The 21,269-nt window shown below is 43.1% G+C and overlaps 1 protein-coding gene across 4 annotated transcripts in view; it reads left to right on the forward strand.

Annotated features, from left to right (window-relative positions):
* The window catches only part of DHX35 (DEAH-box helicase 35), a 67,552-nt gene that overhangs the window by 30,889 nt on the left and 15,394 nt on the right, over nt 1–21,269 (forward strand). For 3 of the 4 annotated variants that reach the window (XM_046679786.1, XM_046679787.1, XM_046679789.1), the window contains 9 exons: nt 299–411; nt 1,352–1,448; nt 2,365–2,523; nt 4,448–4,658; nt 8,515–8,639; nt 12,163–12,217; nt 15,197–15,292; nt 17,393–17,487; nt 19,656–19,733. In XM_046679786.1, coding sequence (XP_046535742.1) covers nt 299–411; nt 1,352–1,448; nt 2,365–2,523; nt 4,448–4,658; nt 8,515–8,639; nt 12,163–12,217; nt 15,197–15,292; nt 17,393–17,487; nt 19,656–19,733 — 1,029 coding nt within the window. Of the gene's footprint in view, nt 1–298; nt 412–1,351; nt 1,449–2,364; nt 2,524–4,447; nt 4,659–8,514; nt 8,640–12,162; nt 12,218–15,196; nt 15,293–17,392; nt 17,488–19,023; nt 19,128–19,655; nt 19,734–21,269 lie in introns of all 4 variants that reach the window. The other variant, XR_006891230.1, reaches the window with a different exon arrangement.

Below are 21,269 nucleotides of genomic sequence, written 5' to 3' on the forward strand. Positions count from 1 at the left end.
GCTACGTGTTAACTCTGATGCATCAGTGAATATGGTTTTGAAATCTAACCTTTATTCTTTTGATCAAACCTTAGGAAAGAGTCTGTCATTGAAATGTGATTCCTCAAAATTATAGTAATAAAAATATGATTTTTCATAATTATTCTGCAACCCATGGTCTGTTGTATATATATATCTCTCTCCAATCCCTACTACCCATCCCCTGCTCTGCCAGTTTTATGTTATTTCTTTCTTTCCATGAGTTACTGTGAAACCTATTTTCTAAAGGAATGAAGAATGGATTTTTTTTTTTTTTTAGAAATTTCGGGATTTCTTTAATCAAAATGATACCAGTGACCCCACCAGGGATACATGTGTGATTCTTACAGTGGAAGGGCGAACATTTCCAGTGGATATCTTTTATCTCCAAAGGTTTGATGATCCTTGCCTTTTTAATGATGGTGATTAGAAAACTAGGCCTGTATTGTGAAATGAGAAGCAACATATCTGCTTGCAGCTCCAAGGGTGATATGCCAGGCTGATGAGGAGGAGCATGTTCTGTGTCTCCTGTCATTGATAGGATGTTCTGGAACCCTGCCAGTATCACTGCTGAATTCGGTTTACACTCTTTGACACCGATGCTCAGGTTTTGAGTCTATGGTCAGCAGCTCAGTGGGAAAGAGCAAAATTGTAACAAGTTGCTGGGAGGGGGCTTAGTAGTTTTCAGAACTGAGGTTTATAAGACCCCTGGTCAGCAGGGGCAGTATTGGGGATTTGAATCATTTGGGTTCTCAGCCCTCTACATCTTAGCCAGAAGGCCTGGTTGACATTTCTGGGAGGAGCCCCCTTGGACAGGAAGGGGCCATTCTAATTCCTACACCTAACTGGACAAAGAAAGACCAGGAGCCTGGTCCAGTGGTTGATAAATACAGAGAGTTGTGGGCCTGGCTTCTGAGTCATTCTAGCTGGACAGCGCACCCATCAGCTCCATCTGCTCCACTCAGATGTGCTGCCAGTGGTCAGGAGGGAAAGTGGAAAGAGTGTGGGATTCAGCGCTGCGACCACAGCCCCCAGTTTTCTCTGACCAGGCATCTTTGCATGCTAAAGAGTAGCATATCTATTTGTGTGGGTTTATTGTTTCTATTTCTTTGCACATTAAGCCAGAAATCATAGTATACATGTAATTATGGATTATTTTTGAATGCTGCATTAAAAAAAAGATGACTATTTATTTTATTTATTCATATACTGATTACCTGCCAGGCAGGCCCAAACTAACTTTCATGAGGCTTCGCTGCCAGATAATTGGGGTAATTGATCTATAGTTAATGAGCATATTCTAGTGACGGATTGATCTCATACATCTTTTCAGCCCTGTTCCAGATTATATCAAATCAACTGTAGAAACTGTGATGAAAATTCACCAGACGGAGGGAGATGGAGACGTACTCGCATTTCTTACTGGCCAGGTAATTCCGTTGGACCTTTTCTCTGTGATGAACAAACATGTTAAGGCAGCACCACAATTGAAACAGAGGCCTATTAATTTACTTAGCCATTTATTTCATGTTTTATTGTATTTTGTTGTTGCTTAATTGCATAAAAAATTGTTTGATTTGAAGTCATTCTTCCACTGACTAGATTGGCAGAGAGTCATTAGCTCCAGCCTGTTCTGTCTGCACAGGGTTAAATGTACTTTAAATTTATTAGCTAATTCCAAAGTAAATTCAGTAGTTCAGTCAGTGGGCCGTTGTGTATACCAAAACTGGATATTGCATTAGGTACATTTTGCTGTGTGCATGTTGGCGCTGCATGTCTCTTTCCTAGTGGCACCTTCACAGCCCATCCTGGAGGTGGTAAGTGGGTACATTACTGGAGAAACAGCTGAACGAGCCCAAGTGTTCACTCAAGGTGGTGGCGCTCACTGTTCAGAACTTCCCTCTTGCTGTCAGCTTTTCCATGTCGAACATTTTCCACAGCTCAGTCGCCTCTCCTGGGGAGAGTTTAAGTGATTTTGTATGCCACAGCCTGTCCATGTGTATGACATGCTTTGTTTGCGGCAGTACGTCAAAGCTGAGTAAGTTGTTTTTGTCTCTCTGCGACTCTCTATTCACTGCAGATAGTATCGATTTCAGTAATTAATCTGACAGTTGCAGATTTTCACCCCACAGGCACCATTGTTCCGTCGCATGTGATTAAATACCACCCCAGAATGGAATGTGATTGTGCTAAAATTCATGAATCTGACCACCATTAAAATCCTGATCCCAACTCTCATTTTCTTTCAGTATGATAAAATGACATGCCTCAAATTGATCCAAAGAAACCGGGATCAAATTGATCAAATTGATCCCGGTTTCTTTGGTTCCTTCTTCGATGTTTTAGGAAGAGGTAGAAACTGTCGCATCTATGCTGATCGAGCAGGCTCGAGCACTAAGTCGAACTGGGATGAAGCGACACCTCCGAGTTCTCCCCATGTATGCAGGACTGCCTTCCTTTGAGCAAATGAAAGTGTTTGAAAGGGTGTCGCGCAGTGTCAGAAAGGTAAGACTAACCTGAGGACCTGGGGTATTGGCAGCCGTCTATAATCACGTTGGTGCCCCTTTGCTATGCACTGGAAAGATTTTCTTTTTAATTCAAGTGATTCTTGCTAAACAGGAAGTTTTCTTTAAGAATTTTAGGTTCATGTTTCTGTGCAGTAGATCTAAAAACACACAATAAATAATGTGTTACAAAAATTTCTAAATCTGCCCCACAAAAGGGTCACTCTGACAGTAATTATCAGAGCAAGTGACCTCTGCCTCTTTTCTGCCTGTCTAATATTCCCCGTGACATTCTACGGCCTTGGCTGAAAGGACCGTCTTGGACTGTGATCGGTCGGGAGCGATAGCTGAGTTACTGCCAATGGTTTCTGAACCATTTGTTTCAAGCATCAGTTTGCCTATAGAGCCAAGTTTAAGTAGTTAATTCAAGGTGTGGCTTAAAAATTTTTAGCCTTGAAATTGGGGTGGGGAAGGTGTGGGAGCGTTGGTTTGAAGGAGCCTGCAGGCAGCCAGTCTGCTTCCTGTTTGTAGTCCCCTGGGCTTTACTCTGCTTTCCCTTCCATTCGATGAGGAAGGCAGAGAACTAGCCTGAAGTCAGCTTGTAGTAGCTACTTATTAGCAGGTGGCGGAGAATAGGTACGTGAGGGATGGTCTGAAGATCCGCTCCCAATTCAGAACGCTTGGAAGAGGATGCTCAGCCTCCTGGCCTTTGGGATGGAGCAGCTCGAGTCTGCCCAAACGCAGCCTGTGGCCAAGCAGTCAGGAGGCCTGGATTCTGTGCCAGAGTGACTCTGTGCCCTGAATGAGTTGCTCAACCTCGAGGCCCAGTTTGCTCAGCTGTAAAACATAAATAATAACTTTTAGATATATAGTTTTATAGCATAAATCTTGTGTCTACTACATAAAAATGGTTAGAAGGTTTTTATGAAATGATAGATGTAAAAGTGCCTGAAAAAAGTTCTGAGTGCCATCTGTACGTGTCCCCCACGGCTTCAAACCCTCCTGGAGCCGCCCCCAGTGCACTTGGAATAAAATGCAGACACCTCACGGTGGCCCAGACACTGCGCGGGATCTGGTCCCTGCCTCCCCCAATCTCATAGCTATTCTGGACTCTGGCCGCACTAGCTGTTTCTCCTCTCTGAATTGTTTCTTCTGCCTGAATTTCTATGGGGTTGGCTGCTGCTTGTTACTCAGGTCTCAGCTCAAAATCACCTTTACAGAGGCTTTCCTTGGCTGTCCAGTCTAAAGTAGTGCACTCCATTATTGAAATATTGTGATATAAGACCACGTAACATTTTATTGTCACTCTGCTGCAGTTTCCTCATAGTATTTGTCCCTCTGAAATTATCTGCATGTCTGTGTTCACTGCTTCTCTGCTCAAACGCTCACACTAGAGTGTAGACTCCGGGAGAGCAGGGCCTTGTCTTTCTTGTTTGTCTTACATCCCCAGCACCTTGAACAGTACCAGGCAACGTACAGGCCCTCAGAAAATAGTTAGAATGTGAGGGAATAAATGAATATACATGTACAAGGTGATGGTTTTCTTTAATTGTGCAAAAGGCTAAAACTAACATTTGTTGAATATTTACCGTGGACCAAGTACCAGGCTCTTATCACGTTATGTATATTTTGTACTTAATCCCCTCCACAGCGCTGGGAGCGGGTAAGTATTATTACATAGACGAGGAAGTGTGGTCAGGAGGTTAAGTAACTTGGCCAAAGTCACAGGCTCCAGGAGAATTCAACCCCAGGACACCCTGACCCTAGAACTCGTGCTCTTTGCAGGATCCAGACTGCCTCTTACAGATTCTGCAGTGCCCAAAACACCTTTACATCTTGTTGGATTTTGGATAGTTTATTAAAAGTGAAAAGACTTAAAAATAAAATAACTTTTATTTTTACTCTGCTTTCTGTGGGAAACTTAGGTGATAGTGGCTACCAATGTGGCAGAAACCTCCATTACAATCAGCGGGATTGTGTATGTCATCGACTGTGGCTTCGTGAAACTCCGGGCCTACAATCCCAGGACAGCTATTGAGTGCTTGGTGGTGGTGCCAGTATCGCAGGCATCAGCCAACCAGCGCGCAGGGCGTGGAGGCCGCAGCCGCTCCGGAAAATGTTACCGCCTTTATACAGGTGAGTGTGGCTTTCCATAAGAGTATTTGACTTTCTCATAGTCAGCCTGTGCATTGGAGAATATTGCAGATATTTTCCCTTAATGGGCAGAATGTCACATAAAATCCAGACCTCCCTCGCAAGGCCCTCTGTCACTGGCCTCCACCGCCTTCCTCGCTTCAAACAGCGCTTCTTTGCTGCTGCTCGCCGCTGGCCAGAGCTGGCCCGTGAGTCACCAGGTATTTGCCATGCCTGTTCTAACCTACTGTCTGGGCCTCGGCCTATCTGACCATGTGACCCTGTAGCTTCGGCCAGGCATCCCAGGTCCTGGCTTTCTTATCTTTCCTTTAGCTTAATGGGCCGTTTTCTTGTTCTGGGATCCCTGAATTCTGTGGGACCTCACCATTGGCTTGCATCTCCTCCTCTGGTTCAGAGCATCTTTGCAGAGCTAAAAAGACAAGCTCTATCCTGAGACTCATTGATAGAAAGCAAATAGTTGGTCAGCTCCTGCTCTGTGCCATGCGCTATGCTAGGCTCTGAAAGAGCAAAATAAAATGACCATAAAGGCTGTCCCAGCCCTTAAGGAGCTTTCTCTCCAGCTTGAAGACAGCCTTACCTACAGACAGTGACGTCTCCAGAGTTGCACTTTCTCTGCACTTCTCTTGTGGGGGATGGGATCAAGATTTCTCTCAATTGTCCAAACTCAATTTTCACATCACTTTTAATTCTCTCCTTGGTCCAATATCTATCTGCAGCTACTTATCAGATCCAGGGGTTTTATCATTTATCTCTTCTTTCCTTTCTGGTTACCATTGCCCTCGTTTAGTCCTTGACATCATTCTTTCTTTTAGCAGATGTTTACAGAGCACCTGCTGTATGCCGAGCATTGTGCTGGGGTTTGGAGATGTAGGGCCCAGGGAGACATCGTCTGTGGCCCCATGGCTGACAGCCTAGTGATGGAGGCAGACCCACAAACAGATTGTTGTATGTGGTATGATAGGGTCACCGTAACGGAGTTAGCCTTGGAAACAGAGCAGAAAGTTACCCTGTTGGGAGGGCTTCACAGTCGAGGATTTGAGCCTGATCTCATTGGCAGCCCAGTAGCTATCCAGGTGAAGGGATGGCAGTGGAGATCCGATTTCAGCACCCCAGGCCGAGGGAATAGAAGAAACAAGTACTTGGAGGGGAGGAAGAGGTCAGGGGTATTCCTGGGAGGGAGGGAAAAGGCAGTGTCTGAGACCAGAGAGGCAAGGGTCTTCTACCACTGAGGGGACTAAGAAGGAATGATTGGAGTGGAAAGAGGAGAACCAGGGCTAAAAGGCATCCTGAAATTCAGGGGAGGGGAAAGGTTCAAGATACTTAAAAAAATTTATTGGGGTGAAGTTCATGTAACATAAAATTAGCCATTTTTAATTGAATAGTTCAGTGGCCTTTATGATATTCATAATGTGCAACCACTACCTCTGTCTAGTTTCAAAAACGTTTCCATCACTCCAAAGGAAAACCCCTTACCCATTAAGTGGCTTCTCCCCGTTCCTCCCTGTCCCCAGCCCCTGACAACCACCAGTCTTTGTTCTGTCTGTATGATTTTATCTGTTGTGGATATTTCGTATAAATGGTATCATACAATATATGACCTTTTGTGTCTGGCTTTTTTCATTTAGTGTGATGAATGCTAAGTGTTTTCCAGGTTCATCTATGTCGTATCACTACTTCATTCTTTTTTATGGCCAAATAAAATTCCATTGTATGGATATGTTGCAATTTGTTTATCCATTCATCAGTTGATGGTTGTTTCCACCTTTTGGCTATTGTGCATAGTTGCTGCTATGAACATGTGTGTACATGTACGTGTTTGAGTACCTGTTTTTAATCTTTTGGGTGTACACCTGGGAATGGAATTGCAGGGTCATATGGTAACTCTATGTTTAACTTTTTGAGGAACTCGAGTTATTTTTAAAGAGGAAATGGCCAGCATCATCTCTTGCTCCAAAGAAATCAAATAGTAGAATGCAGACTAAAGATAGGCAGGTAGATTTAGTTGAAAGGTCGCTGGCTTCCTTAGCATGAGTGGTTTTAGTAGGAGTGGGGTTGGGGAAGGCCCACCCAAAAGTAAGTGGGTGCATTAACATTCAGCCTCTAGGCTTTCTTGGCTAACCTACCTCTGGGCGAGCTTGCAGAGTGAAGTTCTGCGCAGGGTGCCTGCTCAGACCCTTAACAGTTTCTCAGAAGCTTCCAGAACTTTTTCACAGCTTGTCTTCTCCCGCTATCCACCTACACCTTCCCAACACAGCGTCCGAGCTGAACCGCACTCTTCTGAACATGCCTTCTGTTTTCCCACATCTACTTCTTATTCCTTTGATAGCTTTCCTTGGGCTGTTTGCTCTGCCCAACAAATCCCCTTTATCCTTCAACTCCTCTCTCAAATGGCAACTCCCTCATGAAGCTGCCTCAGATGCCTTCTTCCAACAGCTGCGCCTCCTCCTCCCCTGAGCCTCCACTTCCCTTTGGGAGGACCACTTATTGGGACCTGGCCATGGAGGTCACTGTTTCTGGTCTTGGTCCCAGGCCCTTTCTATCACTGAAGCTTCTGAGAGGCATTGGCCTACGGCTCCTGCAGCTCCTGGCCCAATGCCTCATACACTCGAGTCCTCAGTGGAGTTTAATTGAGTGTCCTTGAACTCTTAGGAAGCACCTACTTCCTGTGAGCATCTCAGTAGCGAGGTTGTCCTCTCATCAGATAACTTTGCTTTTCCTTGGTCAGCAGTGTGTTTGGAAAATGTGGTTAGACTACCAAAAAGCTGTACCCAAAACACTCTTAAAACTCAAAGGGAGTATCCCGTTTGGAACTTCTTGATATTGCCTATTGTCCAGAACCTTCCGGTTAGATCCATGTATTTGGTAATTTGTATCAATCAGTCTACAGAATATTGGTTGTTTTCTCAAAGAAGACCTTTTTGAAGTTCTTCAGTGATAGTGCTATTTCTTCATGACATTTGTTTTGGTTTGCTTTTTGTCTGGTTAACTAAAGCTTTGTGATCCAAATGGAAGTTGGGTTAGGCTTGTGTTAAGGAGGGTGTGCACAGGTAAAATGTTGACTGATATGGGAGGATTTTGTGGGTGGAGCATTTTCTATATAATCCATAAGCTTTCTGAATATACACAAAAATGATTTAATTTCTTCCTCCCTCTCCCCCCTCCCCCCCTTTTTGTTTGGCTTTTATAAAAAGGCCTCTTTCCCTCCCTGTTCCCTTCTCCTGCCCCTCGCATCTCGGCACCTCTGTGCCTGGTGGTGCTTTTGCCTGTTGGAGGTCACCTTTTGTTCCCCATGGGACGTATTAACATTCATTGATCTATCTGGATTCTGAGTGTGACGTGTGTGCCTGGCTCAGTGATTTTAAAAGTTAGGTTTGGACAATTTTTCCTTTTTATAAGATTTGGTCATTTGTTATATTCTGGTTACTGTTTTGGTGATTTATTTTGAAATTGTTTGTTGCTTATCTGTATAGTTCTTGCCTTCTTGACTCACTCTATCCCAAGCAGAGGTGATGGTAACTGGGTACCAGTAGTGATTCAGCAAATACTCGTTGCTTTGATTTAATGTTTTGCTGACAAAAAGCACATTAAAGAGAGCATTCTAAAGTAAATGGGCAAACTTTTATAAAGATATATTATCTATAAGATAGAAATTGCTAAAGTATCTTTTAGGTAGAATGGTCTTTCCTAAATAAGAAACAACTTTGTATCGTAACATCATATGCATCCAATCCTAGAATCCTAGAGCCTCTCGTTGGAGAAGGAAAACTGTCCCGTTGGTGTAATGATTGCATTTGATTGTGACATTTGATCCCAAACAGTTCTGATTTCCTATCCTCAGAGGAAGCCTTTGACAAGCTGCCTCAATCCACCGTTCCTGAGATGCAGCGTAGCAATTTGGCGCCTGTCATCCTACAGCTGAAAGCACTAGGAATTGACAACGTCCTCAGGTTCCACTTCATGTCGGTGAGTCCTGCGTTCTGTCTAGGGCTGTGGGAGGCTGGAGTGCTCAGGGCAACGTCAGGACATTGTTACAGAGCATGTCACCTTTTGGTTTTTTTCACTTAGCTCATGTGTTGTGTGCCTGCTTTGCGCCAGGCCCTGTGCAAGGTAGGGGGGAATACATCCAGACAAGGCAGACACAATTCCTGTTCTTGTCTGCTGGAGGAGAGAGATGCGTAAGTGGGTAATTACAGTGCATGTGCCCAGTGCTCTGAGAGACAAAGGAAGGGCCCCAGCCCAGTCAGTCATGTCTGAGGTAACCCAAGTAGGGTTTCACCAGGTCAGGAGGGGGGCGAGGTCCAGGACAGCAAGTGTGTGTACGGACTATGTGAATGAGATTAGGAATGGGCAGCCAGGAGGGCTTCGGTGGAGCTGCAGGGAAGGTCCTCGTGTCTGCTTGTGTTTCTGATTATTTCCTAAGGCAGGTGTCCAGGAGTGCAATTGTTGGGTGAAAGGGCCATAGTTGTTTTGTAAGTCCTTAATACATGGCCAAATTGCTTTATGGGTCCAAACTCCATCAGTGCACAAATGCCCGATACATTGTGCCCTCATCATGCCGTTATTTTCTTTTAGGGTCTTGCTAATTTGATTGGTGGTGGGAAGGGAGAAAGGAAGGGAGGAAAAATATTATTGAACCTTACTACTTTGATTTCTCATAAGATAATTCACAAAAATGTGTTGTCCACTTTATATTTCTTCTGAATTAAGTCATTTATCTGTTAGAATTAGTATTTATTAGTGATTTTTAAGAGTCCTTTAACTGTTAAAGACAGACATTAATCTTTGTCTATAGTATTTCTTGCAAGCAGTTTTTCTATTTATTTGCATTTTACTGTTTTTTTGTTTTTTGTTTTTTTAATATGCAGACATTCTAAACCTTTCCACAGTAAAATCTTTCTATTTTTGCCTCTGTGATTTCCTCTGTTATTCTTGTGCTTATGAAGCACTTCTTCATATCTAGGTCAATTAATAAATATTCACTCACCTTTTCTTCTTGAATTGTTGTGATTTGAAGACTTGGTGTTTTAACTCTGTTCTGTCCCAACCGTATCGGTATATGGTGTGACAAGTCTAGATTCTTAAGATTCTTAGATAATAAAGTCCCTAATGTCATATATGTCATGATGAACTAGGTGAATGAAGGAATAGAAAAATATCAATCTCTCTCCCAAAGAAAACAATCGTGTATTTATCGTAAGTATGGAGAAAATATACCCTTTGATTATGGGTATGTGGTACAAGAAATTGTAAAGAAAAGATGAACAGTATATAGAAATTAAAAGCTTATGAAAAGCCGCACATTTAAGATGAAAAAAAGCATATAATGGGAAAAATGACAGATCAGCATCTCAAAAACTACGAAGAGTTTTCTAACATCAGTTAGAATAAATCAAATAGCCATTGAAGGGAAAACTGAAGGAAAGGAAGAAGCACAAACAGTAAACTAACATCAGAGCATTTCTGGCTTCTTTAGAAGAGATTAGTACAGATTGAAATAGCTGTCAGGTACCACTTTACACTAATTGACGATCAAACATGAAAAATGATGAAATCCAAAGCTGACACAGTTGGGAAAGTAGTTTTATACTCATTTCAGTCCTCGTGGAGGACTTTCTGACATTATTTTATGAACCATAGACATGCCTGGTATTTCTTCTCAGGGAAATTTCTCCTGAAAAAAATAATTCAAAAGAAGAGAAAAATTTACATTTATGATAATGTTTATAGCATCATTTTATATTAAATTAAAAATATAAATAGTGAAAATCATAAACTTTCAGACAACTGAAAAACGAGGAAAATACATACAAATTCATCTTCATACATTCTCTTCTGGTTATTTTTCCCTGAAATGGTGTTTTTTTATAGTGGAAGTCACAGGCTACATGTAATTTCGTGTATTTAGCACTGTTATTTACAGCGGTAAAACTGAAAACAACTCAACTTGAAGAACTGAAAACAATTCAATTGCCCAATAGCAAGAAAATTGCTTATTTTACAGAGTATGACCTTGTTGTAATGTTATACAGCTATCCCAGGTAATCGCTGGGAAGTTTCTATGGGTACAAGAAACAGCGAAAACAGAAAACTATACAGTGAGAAAAACAAACTAAAATTATACATACACAATCCTTCCAACCATGTTAGAACAGTGTTTGCATTTGATCCCAAATCAGATGAGGCCATAGGGAAATACTAGTAAACGTGTGGTTAGGTGAAAATACTATGGATGTGATTTTTGGGGTGGGGGTAGGAGGGGCTAAAGGATTTTTTTCCTGATTGATGATAAATTCAAAGAGCAGAATTCATAGAACTTGATGATTGACTAGAAACAGGGCCAAGGATTGAAAGGAGTCAAAGAGGACCTTGTTAGTTTTGTTCTGTAACTATTCGTAAGCTAATGCAATGCTTTGCTCTTCCTGTTATCCCATGTGATCTCCATGTAAGAGATGCCCAGAGGGAGTGAGCTCCTCCACTTGGCTGCGTGTTTTGCCTCTTTGTAAAGGAGGATGTCGTAGGCCCTGAGGAAGGGCTATTGAATCAATCACATGACTGAGTCAACGGTGATGTGTTGAATACCCTCTGTGTGGTGAATCACGTCTAGTTCCTACCCTTGTGAGTGTGTGCGTGTGGTCATCACAACTTTTAGGAGTACAGCTTTGTTGCTTGGCAGTTAGTACGTGGGGTAGAGTGGAAAAAATGAGACCAGAGTTCCGTTTCTGGCTTTGCCTTGGTAAACTGCCTACCTGGCCTTGTTAAATGTCTGTTACTTACTGTTAGTCACTTTCCTCATCTGTAAAACTGAGCTAAAACAGTGTGATACTTAAAATAGATTTGTTATGAGAATGCGTTTAGTAAGAAAAAGTGACGCAGTGTGGAAAAGTACTATAATTTTATTACCTGGCTTATTATAAACAAAATAATTTAGAAGAAAATGGTAATGATGCTTGGCATTTAGTAGATGCTCAGTAAAGATTTGTGGAAGGAAAGAAAGATATACAGATCCAGAGAATCAGACTGAAGGTCACAGTGTCAGCTTTGCTTAACTTCAGGTTGGCTAGCATTCTATATTATTTTCAGAAATTCAAATTCAACGTATGTGAGTCACCCCCTGTAGTAAGACCTGGAGCAGGGCTCTGGGTGATGCAAAGACCAGTCATCCGTCAGTACGGCAGTGTCGCAGGGCTTTCAGTGCAGTCGGGGGTTGAGACTATGAAGTAAAAATTGGAAATCTCTGGTGAGAGTTGAGGGAAAACAGGGAGGCAGTTCAAGGGAGGGCCGTCACTTCTGAAGGAGGGGAGCCTGGGGGAGGGCCTCAAAGGGGAGTGTTTAATCAAGCTGAGTCTAACGGCCAAGTAGTACTGAGGATGCTGAGAAGGAGAGGAGGGGCATGTTAGAGGGAGAGTGGATTTGAGCAGGAAATAGTCACATTTTTTGTCTGTTACCCGAAGAAATTAATTTAGGAGGATTTTAATATTTTTTACAGCCCCCTCCAGCCCAGTCGATGGTGCAAGCGTTGGAGTTACTCTATGCTCTGGGAGGTACGCCTGTCTCTTACTGTGTGTTTATTACTGTGTGATGTTAGTTGTACTCACTCTAGGGCTGTTAGTGTCTTTAGGAATGGGATTGGTTCTCCCATATATGTAAGCCTCTTAATAACACTTGAGCTTTATTAAAATAAGAAGGTGGGACCATAATTAGATTAATAGTACATGAAGTCCAATTATGACAATGAGTTTTTAAAGTATGTCGGTACATCAAAAGCTATTAATAACCGTCACCAGGCCACACTCCTAACAGACATCCAGAAGATTCCCTACTGTGTCTCAGATGTTACCTCCCTAGACCTTTTTCTCCCTCCCTCCACCCCATCCTGAAATCTGTGGCTCAGTGTTCTCCACCTCACTCCCCTCCGTTCCGTTCCTGGACTTCCCTGTGCAGAGTGAGTAGATTACCAGCCTGTGGTGTTGTTTGGGCAAGGAAACACTATGTTATGGAGGAACCTCTATTCTCTTGTTTGAAAATGTGGTATTTACCTTAAGATACAGAATATCGTAGCCTGAATTCACCTCTTCAGGAAGTACTGGTCTTTTCTGTGAATGTTGCCTGAAGAGAATATAATATCCAGTTTGGTATTAAATTTTAGTGAAGTTTTGTCCTTTGAGATTCCTTTTTTTTTTTTACTATCTTTATTGAGGTATAATTCATATACCATATAATTTACCTGTTTAAAATGTCAATTCAATGGTTTTTAGTATATTCACAGAGTTGTGCAGCCATCACCATAAGTTTAGAACATTCAGAACATTTTCATCGACCAAAAAAGAAACCCCATACTCATTAGCACTCACTTGTCATTTCTTCTCCCCTCCTTCTCCCAGCCCTAGGCAACTGCTAATCTACTGCACATCCCTACAGATGGGCCTATTCTGAACATTGTGTACAAATGGAATCATAATAACGTGTGGTCATCTGTGAGGGGCTTCTTTCATTCAGCATGATGTTTTCAAGATTCATCTATGTTGTAGCACATATTGATACATTATTTTTTTATTGCTAAATAATACTCCATTGTATATGGCTATATCACATATTCTTATCCATTTATCAGTTGATGGACATGTGGATTGTTTCCCCTTTTTGGCCATTATAAATAATGCTGCTATAAACCTTCACGTACAAGTTTTTGGTGGACATTCCCACCAGCAGTGTATGAGGGTTTCAGTTCTTCCACGTAATAGCAAGTTGCCAACGCTTGTTATCATCTGTCTTTTGTATTATAGCCGTTCTAGTGGATATGAAGTGACATCTTGTGGTTTTGATTTGTAGTTCCCTAATGACCAGTAATGTTGAGCACCGTTTCACATGCTTAGTGGCCATTTGTATATCATCTTTGGAGAAATGTCTATTCAAATCCTTTGCCCATTTTTACGTGGGATATTGTCTTTTTGTTACTGAGTTGGAGGAGTTCTTTATGTATTCTGGGTACAAGTTTCTTATCAGATCTGTGATTTGTAAATATTTCTCCCTTTCTGTGGTTTGGCTTGATGGTATTGTTTGTAGTACAGAAGTTTTAAGTTTTTACACAGTTCAATTTATGCATTTTTCCTCATGTTGCTTGTGCTTTTGGTGTCTTTTCTGAGAAACGATTGCCTAACCCATGGGCATGAAGATCTCTCCTATGTTTTCCTTGCAGAGTTTTTATAGTTTTAGCTCTTAACATTTAGTAGGTCTGTGATCCATTCTGAGTTAATTTTTTTGTGTGGGATGAGGTGGGGGTCCATCTTCATTCATTATATTTATGCTACTTCCTGTGAAGGAGTAGCCACTTACTGATTCAGAAGATCTTAAGTGATTTAGAAGGCCTTTAGGTGGGTCTGCATCAGAGTGTGTACATGCTGGAATAGGTTTTCACCCCCTGGTCTCAAGCGTGTAATAGGAACCTGGAATCAAGGTTTCCTTGGATAATCTGTTATAAGGAAGGATGAGAGAATATTGACTACATAGAAGTTTTTTATTTGGACTGATTTTCTTCCAATCAAACAGAATGAAACTTAAAACATTTTCTATTTCTTCACTGCTCTAAATTAGCTGGAAAAGGCAGAGGGAAATACTCAATTTAGTTTCAAGCTGAGTTATCACCTTTGAAGAGGTTATATGGGAACAGAAGAGAAAGGACCTTTTCTCGCTCACTCTGAGCTCTGCAGCATTTATTTTACTGCGACATCATGGGAATAGTCTGGACAACAGTAAAACAGTGGCCTTCATTTTGGGCATCCAATCCCTGGATGTTGGCCAGTGGTGAAGAGACGAGAAGGGATGGGGGAATTGAAGGAGTTCAGTAAACTGCCCAGGAGGCAGCTGGATAAACAGCTCTGGTGTTCGCACCAAAGAGATCTGGGCAAGTATTTAGATTCGTAGTCATTGTAATTGCTCACATAGTATGAGAAGAACAGAGGGCCTGGGATGCCGTCCTGGGACATCTGTGGCCTGTAAGAGACTGGACCTGGCAGAAGATCCAGAGGTGACTAACAGCAGCAGGAGAGGGGGGGGAGAAGCAGGAGAATGGGGGTCATGGAAGCTGGGGAAGAATGTTTCCCAGGAGCTGTGGTCTGCAGAGTCAGAGCTGCTGGAGAGCCTAGGAAAGTGCCCTTTGTATTTGGCACCATCTAGTTGTCGGGCCTTTGGAAAGAGCAGTCTCTGGGGAGTAGTAGGACCAGGAGTGAGGCTGCAGTGGGTGAGGAGGGTGTGGGAGCTCGAGAAGGCGGCAGGGCCATTCCTTATAATTAAGTCCTCGAATAGGAGCCATTAGAAGTATCAGTTTTTAAAAACTGAGCTCAGAGGAGGTCTTTTCTTCCTTTAATGTAACAGCACTGTGGTGTCAGATTGAGTTTGGTAGTGCATGATTCATCTTTTGGATGCCTTTTTTTAGCATACGTCATCTTTTATTCTCTCAACAACGGTGCATCTTCCAACACAGTGGTACACGCCTTCTGATTGTTGTTGTTGTTGTTTGGCAGGTCTGGACAAAGACTGTCGCCTAACCGAACCTCTTGGCATGAGAATAGCAGAGTTTCCTTTGAATCCCATGTTTGCAAAAATGCTGCTTGAATCAGGTGGGTAGAGACCGAGAGCGCTCATTGATTTTCTTGTGTCACAGAAGTTATTTCTCTAAATTCTGTGCACCCTGGGGAAGAGGAAACAATATATTTAGAGTGGTGAAGGAGCTTTCACCTAAAGCTGTCTGGTTTGGAGCATGGTGCTAACTTGTGATTCAATGTCAGTCATCATTAATTCAGTAAACACTTTTGTTTGTTTCCTCTGGGCCTAGTACTGAGATATATATATATATACATAGATTTAAAAGCAGAAGCTTTTTTTTTATTGTGGTAAAAAAATACATAACATTTACCATTTTAAACTATTTTTAAGTCTTCGGTTCTGTGGCATTAAGTACATTCACATTGTTGTTCAACCATCACCACCGTCCGTCTCCAGAACTTTTTCATCTTTCCAAAATGAAATGGTGCCCATTAACCACTGAGTCTCCATTCTCTCCTCCCCCAGCCCCTGCAGCCACCATTCCACTGTCTGCCTATGAATTTGATGACTCTAGGAACCCGTATAAGTAGAATCATACAGTATTTGTCCTTTTGTGACTGACTTGTTTCACTTGCTATAATGTCTTCCAGATTCATCCCCGTTGTAGCGTGTGTCAGAATTTCCTTCCTTTTATGGACCTTGAGGGAATTATGTTAAGTGAAATAAGCCAGCTAGAGAAGGATAATCTGTGTATGACTCCACTCATGTGAGGAATTTAAAATTATGGACTAAGAACAGTTTAGTGGATACCAGGGGAAAGGTGGGGTGGGGGGTGGGCACAAAGGGTGAAGTGGTGCACCTACAACACGAATGACAAACATTAATGTACAACTGAAATTTCACAAGATTGTAACCTATCATTAACTCAATAAAAAAAAAAGAATTTCCTTCCTTTTGAGCCTGAATAATACTCTGTTGTATGTAGAGACCACGTTTTGTTTATCCATTGTTTATCTGTTGATGGATACTTAGGGAGTTTCTACCCTTTGGCTATATGAATAATGCTGCTGTGAATGTGGGTGCACAAATGTTGTTCAAATCACTGTTTTCACTTCTTTTGGGTGTTTACTTAGAGTCCAATGGCTGGATCATCTGATAATTCTATGTTTAGTTTTTTGAGAACTCACCATACCATTTTCTACAGTGGCTACACCATTTTGTGTTCCCACCACCAGTGCACAAGGTCCCAACTTCTCTGGCACCTTCAGATTTTTGTGAGCATATGAATTAAGGGATAAAAGTGTATAACATGGAGATCTTTTCATACTTTGACGTCAAAATCATCCAGAGAGTATAGTTTGTGTCCCTCCACCCAGGAAAGGAAATACTAATGTTTTTCCTTTTGTCTAACTTTTCCATTCACTGGCAATTTACAAAGCTGTATTTCAGACTAAACCGGCGCAAGTTAGCTATAATTGTGTTTTGGAACAACCAAATGGCCCTAGGCTTACACTGAGCAACAGGCCTCTAAGTTTGGGACTGGGGGAGTCCATCGTTCCTGAGGCAGGGAGCTGGGGCGAGGTAGGACGGGCAGTGCGTCCGCCCTGCCTGTGTCGTGCCCCGAGCGCTGATGGCTGCAGACGCTGTTCCCAGGTGCGTCCGCAGCAGCCCGCAGAGTTCTTTCTTGTTCTAGTTATGCCTCGGGCTCGCCCGTTGAGATGAACCCTGTTGAGAGGGAGGCTACCTTACAAGGGTCCAGGAGCAGAGAAACAGCAGAAGGGACACAACCACGAGTTCCCTGCCCGCTTACCTTCCCGGGCTTTCCACCAGGACTCTGAGTGTCCGCATGAGAGGAGGGAGCCAGTGTGGAGCTGACCTGCCCTTAGTGGCGGGGCCAGACTGGCACACAGCCAGATTCCTCGGTTGCTGCAGCTGCAAGGGGAATAGCAGCTCCTTTCTAGGGGTCCTGCCGGGCCTCCATGCATCTGCACCGTGGATGGGACTTTCCATTTGCCAGGGGCAAGTGTTATATGTTACAGCCTTTACACATCAAACTAAAGTAAGTATACGGTCTTAGTTTACAGTAGTTTATGGTACAAGGAGAATGTCGAAGGTGTCTGTCACTTCTCATTGACATGTTGTGTTTGAAATCGAACATGCTTTTTGTTTTGTAGGAAATTTTGGCTGTTCTCAGGAAATTCTAAGCATCGCAGCCATGATGCAGATCCAGAATATCTTTGTGGTCCCCTCAAACCAGAAGTCTCAGGCAGTAAGTCCAGCTTTCTCCCCAAGCTGTCATACAAGTCTCTCTCACTTTGGGCTTTCCTTCTTCAAACTGCACAGGGACTGCTGACAACAGAGCCGTGCAGATCGTATCAGCTTACATTTCGAGTGTGTGCCGTGAGCCTGACGTCCTGCCATATATTTTATGTGCAGCATTTCATTTTATCTTCACCATAAACCTGGAAGATACATACTATTATTTTTAGAGATGGAGGCACAGAGAGGTTAGTTAACTCATTCGTGGTTGCACAGCCATAGTGGAGTTGGCTTTCACAGTCCAGAGCCCTAAATCTTAACCATTGCCCTACTGACTTTCCCGTGGGGGGGATTGTCCTTCAGGCCACCCTGGGAGCAACCTGGGTGAGCACAGTAGTGGTGTAAGCACGACTAGTGCTTGTGCGATGCCCAAGCACACACAGCAGGGCTGCTGGTGGTGGTGTTGGAGGGGAAATTTCCAAGCCAATTTTTTTTTTCTGTGAGGAAGATTGGCCCTGAGCTAAACATCAATGCCACTGTTCCTCCACTTTGCATGTGGGACGCTGCCACAGCATGGTTCGACGAACAGTATGTAGGTCTGTGCCTGGGATCCAAACCTGCTAACCCTGGGCCACCAAAGTGGAGTGTGTGAACCCAACCACTAAACCACCGGGCCGGGCTCTCCAAATTGATGACAAGGCCCTGCCTAAGGTCCAGGTATCAGTGATGATTGAAAGAGTGAATGCTGGGAAGACCGTGAAGGAAGTTAGGCTGTTGACAAGCACATGGAGATGAGGCTCAGTGAGAGAGGCAGGTCGGGGATGAGTCCTCAGCCGTTTCCTGTCAGAGGGTCAGAGAAGCAGCAGCCTCGCGCACTGAGGGGCTGGATCTGCATGTGTGGCAGGGGGAAGAGAAACTTTCTTATGGATTGTTGTCTTCCTTGACAATTGTATAATTATAGGTCACATAGTTTTCCTGCCTCTGTGCCTGGGTGGTTATGTCCATTTTCTCCATTTTTGTTTGTTTGCTTGCTTTTCTTTTTTCTTTTTTTGATGAGAAAGATTGGCCCTGAGCTAACATCTGTTGCCAGTCTTCCTCTTTTTGCTTGAGGAAGATTGTCCCTGAGCTAACATGTGTGCCAGCTTTCCTCTGTTTTGTATGTGGGATCCTGCCACAGCGTGGCTTGAGGAGTGGTATGCAGGTCTGCGCCCAGGATCTGAGCTTGTAAACCCCAAGCCGCTGAAGCGGAGTGTGCAAACTCAGTCACTATGCCACCAGGCCGGCCTCTGTTTACTTTTCCATTAGCCTTTTTAACAATCCTCCCTCAGGACGGGCAAGCTCATTTTCAAGATGCAGAAACTGAAGTTCTGACCGCTCTGTCTAAAATTGCAGCATATCTCTTCTCCTTCCATCCCCATCCCTGCTTCGTTTTTCTCCTCCAGCACTTCTTCCCACCTGATATGGTATATATTTTATTTCTTTATCTTGTTTGTTGTTTCTCCCACCACTGATTTATTCACTGTTCTATCCCACATGTATTGAACAGTGCCAACCTATCGTGGATGCTCAGTGTCTGTTATTGAATGAATGGGAGGAAGGAAGGAAGATTAATTATGTGGTATTTGATGCAAGGAAAAAATTCTGAAGTTAGTAAGTATATTTGTGTGCTTGTGCGTATACTCTGTATGCTGCTCCTTTAACCCATGGGAGCAGACGGCGCTGCCCAGGATCTTACGGGAAGAAACATTCAGGCATGGGTCTGCAAGAATTGTAGCCTAGGAATACGGAGTGTCTGCCATGCGCCAGGCAGCTGGCCGCCAGTCCTCCTGGAGCTGACATTCTCTTGGGGGCTGGGAGGAGTTCTTCTGAAAGGGATGATATTGACTGCCTAGAGGAGGAGAGAGGTAAGAACACCAGCCTTTATCTAATACCTGTGCCAGGTACTTTACAGTGAAGTATCTTCATCCCACGGCCATCTTGATAGGTTTAGTATCTTGATTTTACAGATAAGGAAACTGAGGCCAAGAAAGGTTCAGTAACCAATCTGAGGTCTTTCAGGTAATGGCAGAGCTAGAATGGTGCAAACCACGTCTTTCTGACTCTACAGGCCATGAGCTATTCATCGTGTGCAAGAGGCTCACAGGCTTCAGCTTCTAAACGTCTCTTTGTTCTTTACAGATTCGAGTGCACCGAAAATTTGCTGTGGAGGAGGGTGATCATCTCACTATGCTCAACGTGTATGAAGCATTTATCAAAGTAAGACAGCACCCACTGCAAAGGCCCCTGCACACACCCGCACTCTCGACGTGAAAGTGCAGTTTATGAAGGAATGGCCAAGAGGCCTCTTTATTTCCTATTGGACTTATTGCCAGTATTTCTAATCCGTGGGTTGGGCCCCCTGCCTGAGTTTGTGGTGCACTTTCGCCTGGAAGGACACAGGAGTCGTTTCTTGGTTCTCCCTGCCTAGAGATGCGGCCCACCAGCAGCAGGCCAGTGGTTGGTCTCCTCGCTCTGTCTCGCGCCAACCCAGTGTTGCTGGACAACACTGTCCAGCATTTGAATAGGAAGTTCTGTTATATTTTCTGTGAGTAAACAAGGCTGAGAGTAACTCGTAGTCTTGAGGTGAATCTTCAAAGCTGTTAATATGAGTTGGAGGCTGCACATAGCCACTGCTCCTCCAGCTGCCAGACAAGCCATGAGAAGACGCTTAGCGAGGATCCATATATGTTCACATACCCTACCCATATTTAGCCATAGGTAACGTTAAATTTTTTTTTTTTCCTGAGGAAGATTTGCCCTGAGCCAACATTCCTCTTTTTATTTTAATATGAGCCACCACTACAGCATGGCCACTGACAGACGAGTGGTATGGTTCTGCGCCTGAGAACTGAACCCGGGCTGCCAAAGCAGAGCATGCTGAACTTTGACCACTAGGCTGGCGCAATTTTTGTTGTTCTTAGTATTCTGTAAAACTAAGCAAATAATACAGCTTAAAGTTCTCACTAAAAACTGCTAAAAAGAGAGATCTAAAGATGATGAAAACCGTGAAAGGAGAAACTTCTCACAGAGAGGAGATGGTGTGAGGGGGAGATGAGACGTTTCAGGGTTCAGTGTCTTGTATTCATTTCTTAAATTCTTTCTTAGAAGAGGAGAAATCCTAAACTTTTGCTTTGCTGGAGATGTGCAGGAGATTATTCAGTTGATGAACAGTTTTCAGTAAAACCTGATCTCTTCTTGAGATTATTAATTAGGGTTTAAATCGGTTCAGGTTCCTTTGTAGAAGCACAGTGCCCCATCTCCCGTCTGCGGCTTCCTCTGCTCCTAGAACGCGGGTCCAGGTGTACGCTGTGTTAGTCTGTACTTGCCTTCTTGGAAAACCCTCTGTGACCGACACTTTCTTATTTAAAACACTTTCCTCCCTGGCTTGGAACATGATTTCAGAGGTACATTCCCGCAGCAATAATTTAGTCTAAGACATAATGGTCATACTTAAGAATATAGAACAAAATTAAACACTGTTGATAGAAAAATCGTACTTTGGGAATAAATAATAGTAATTTGCAAATTATTTCTAAATTGGCAAGTGTCGTATTCCTTGCCTGTAGTCTAATAAAGTGATAAACTCAAGGCCACTGATGAAAGAAAGTCGATTTACAAAGAATGGCAGGGAATGGTTCTTTCTGACAGTTTGCTGCTTGCAGATAGTTAACAGTGAAATCAACTCTGCTTGTCATTAAGTTCTCATTTGCCTTTTAGAGCAGAGAGTGAGACCAAAGAGCGGTCAGATAGTGA

This window comes from Equus quagga, chromosome 12, assembly GCF_021613505.1.
Source record: "Equus quagga isolate Etosha38 chromosome 12, UCLA_HA_Equagga_1.0, whole genome shotgun sequence".
NCBI classification, from domain to species: domain Eukaryota; kingdom Metazoa; phylum Chordata; class Mammalia; order Perissodactyla; family Equidae; genus Equus; species Equus quagga.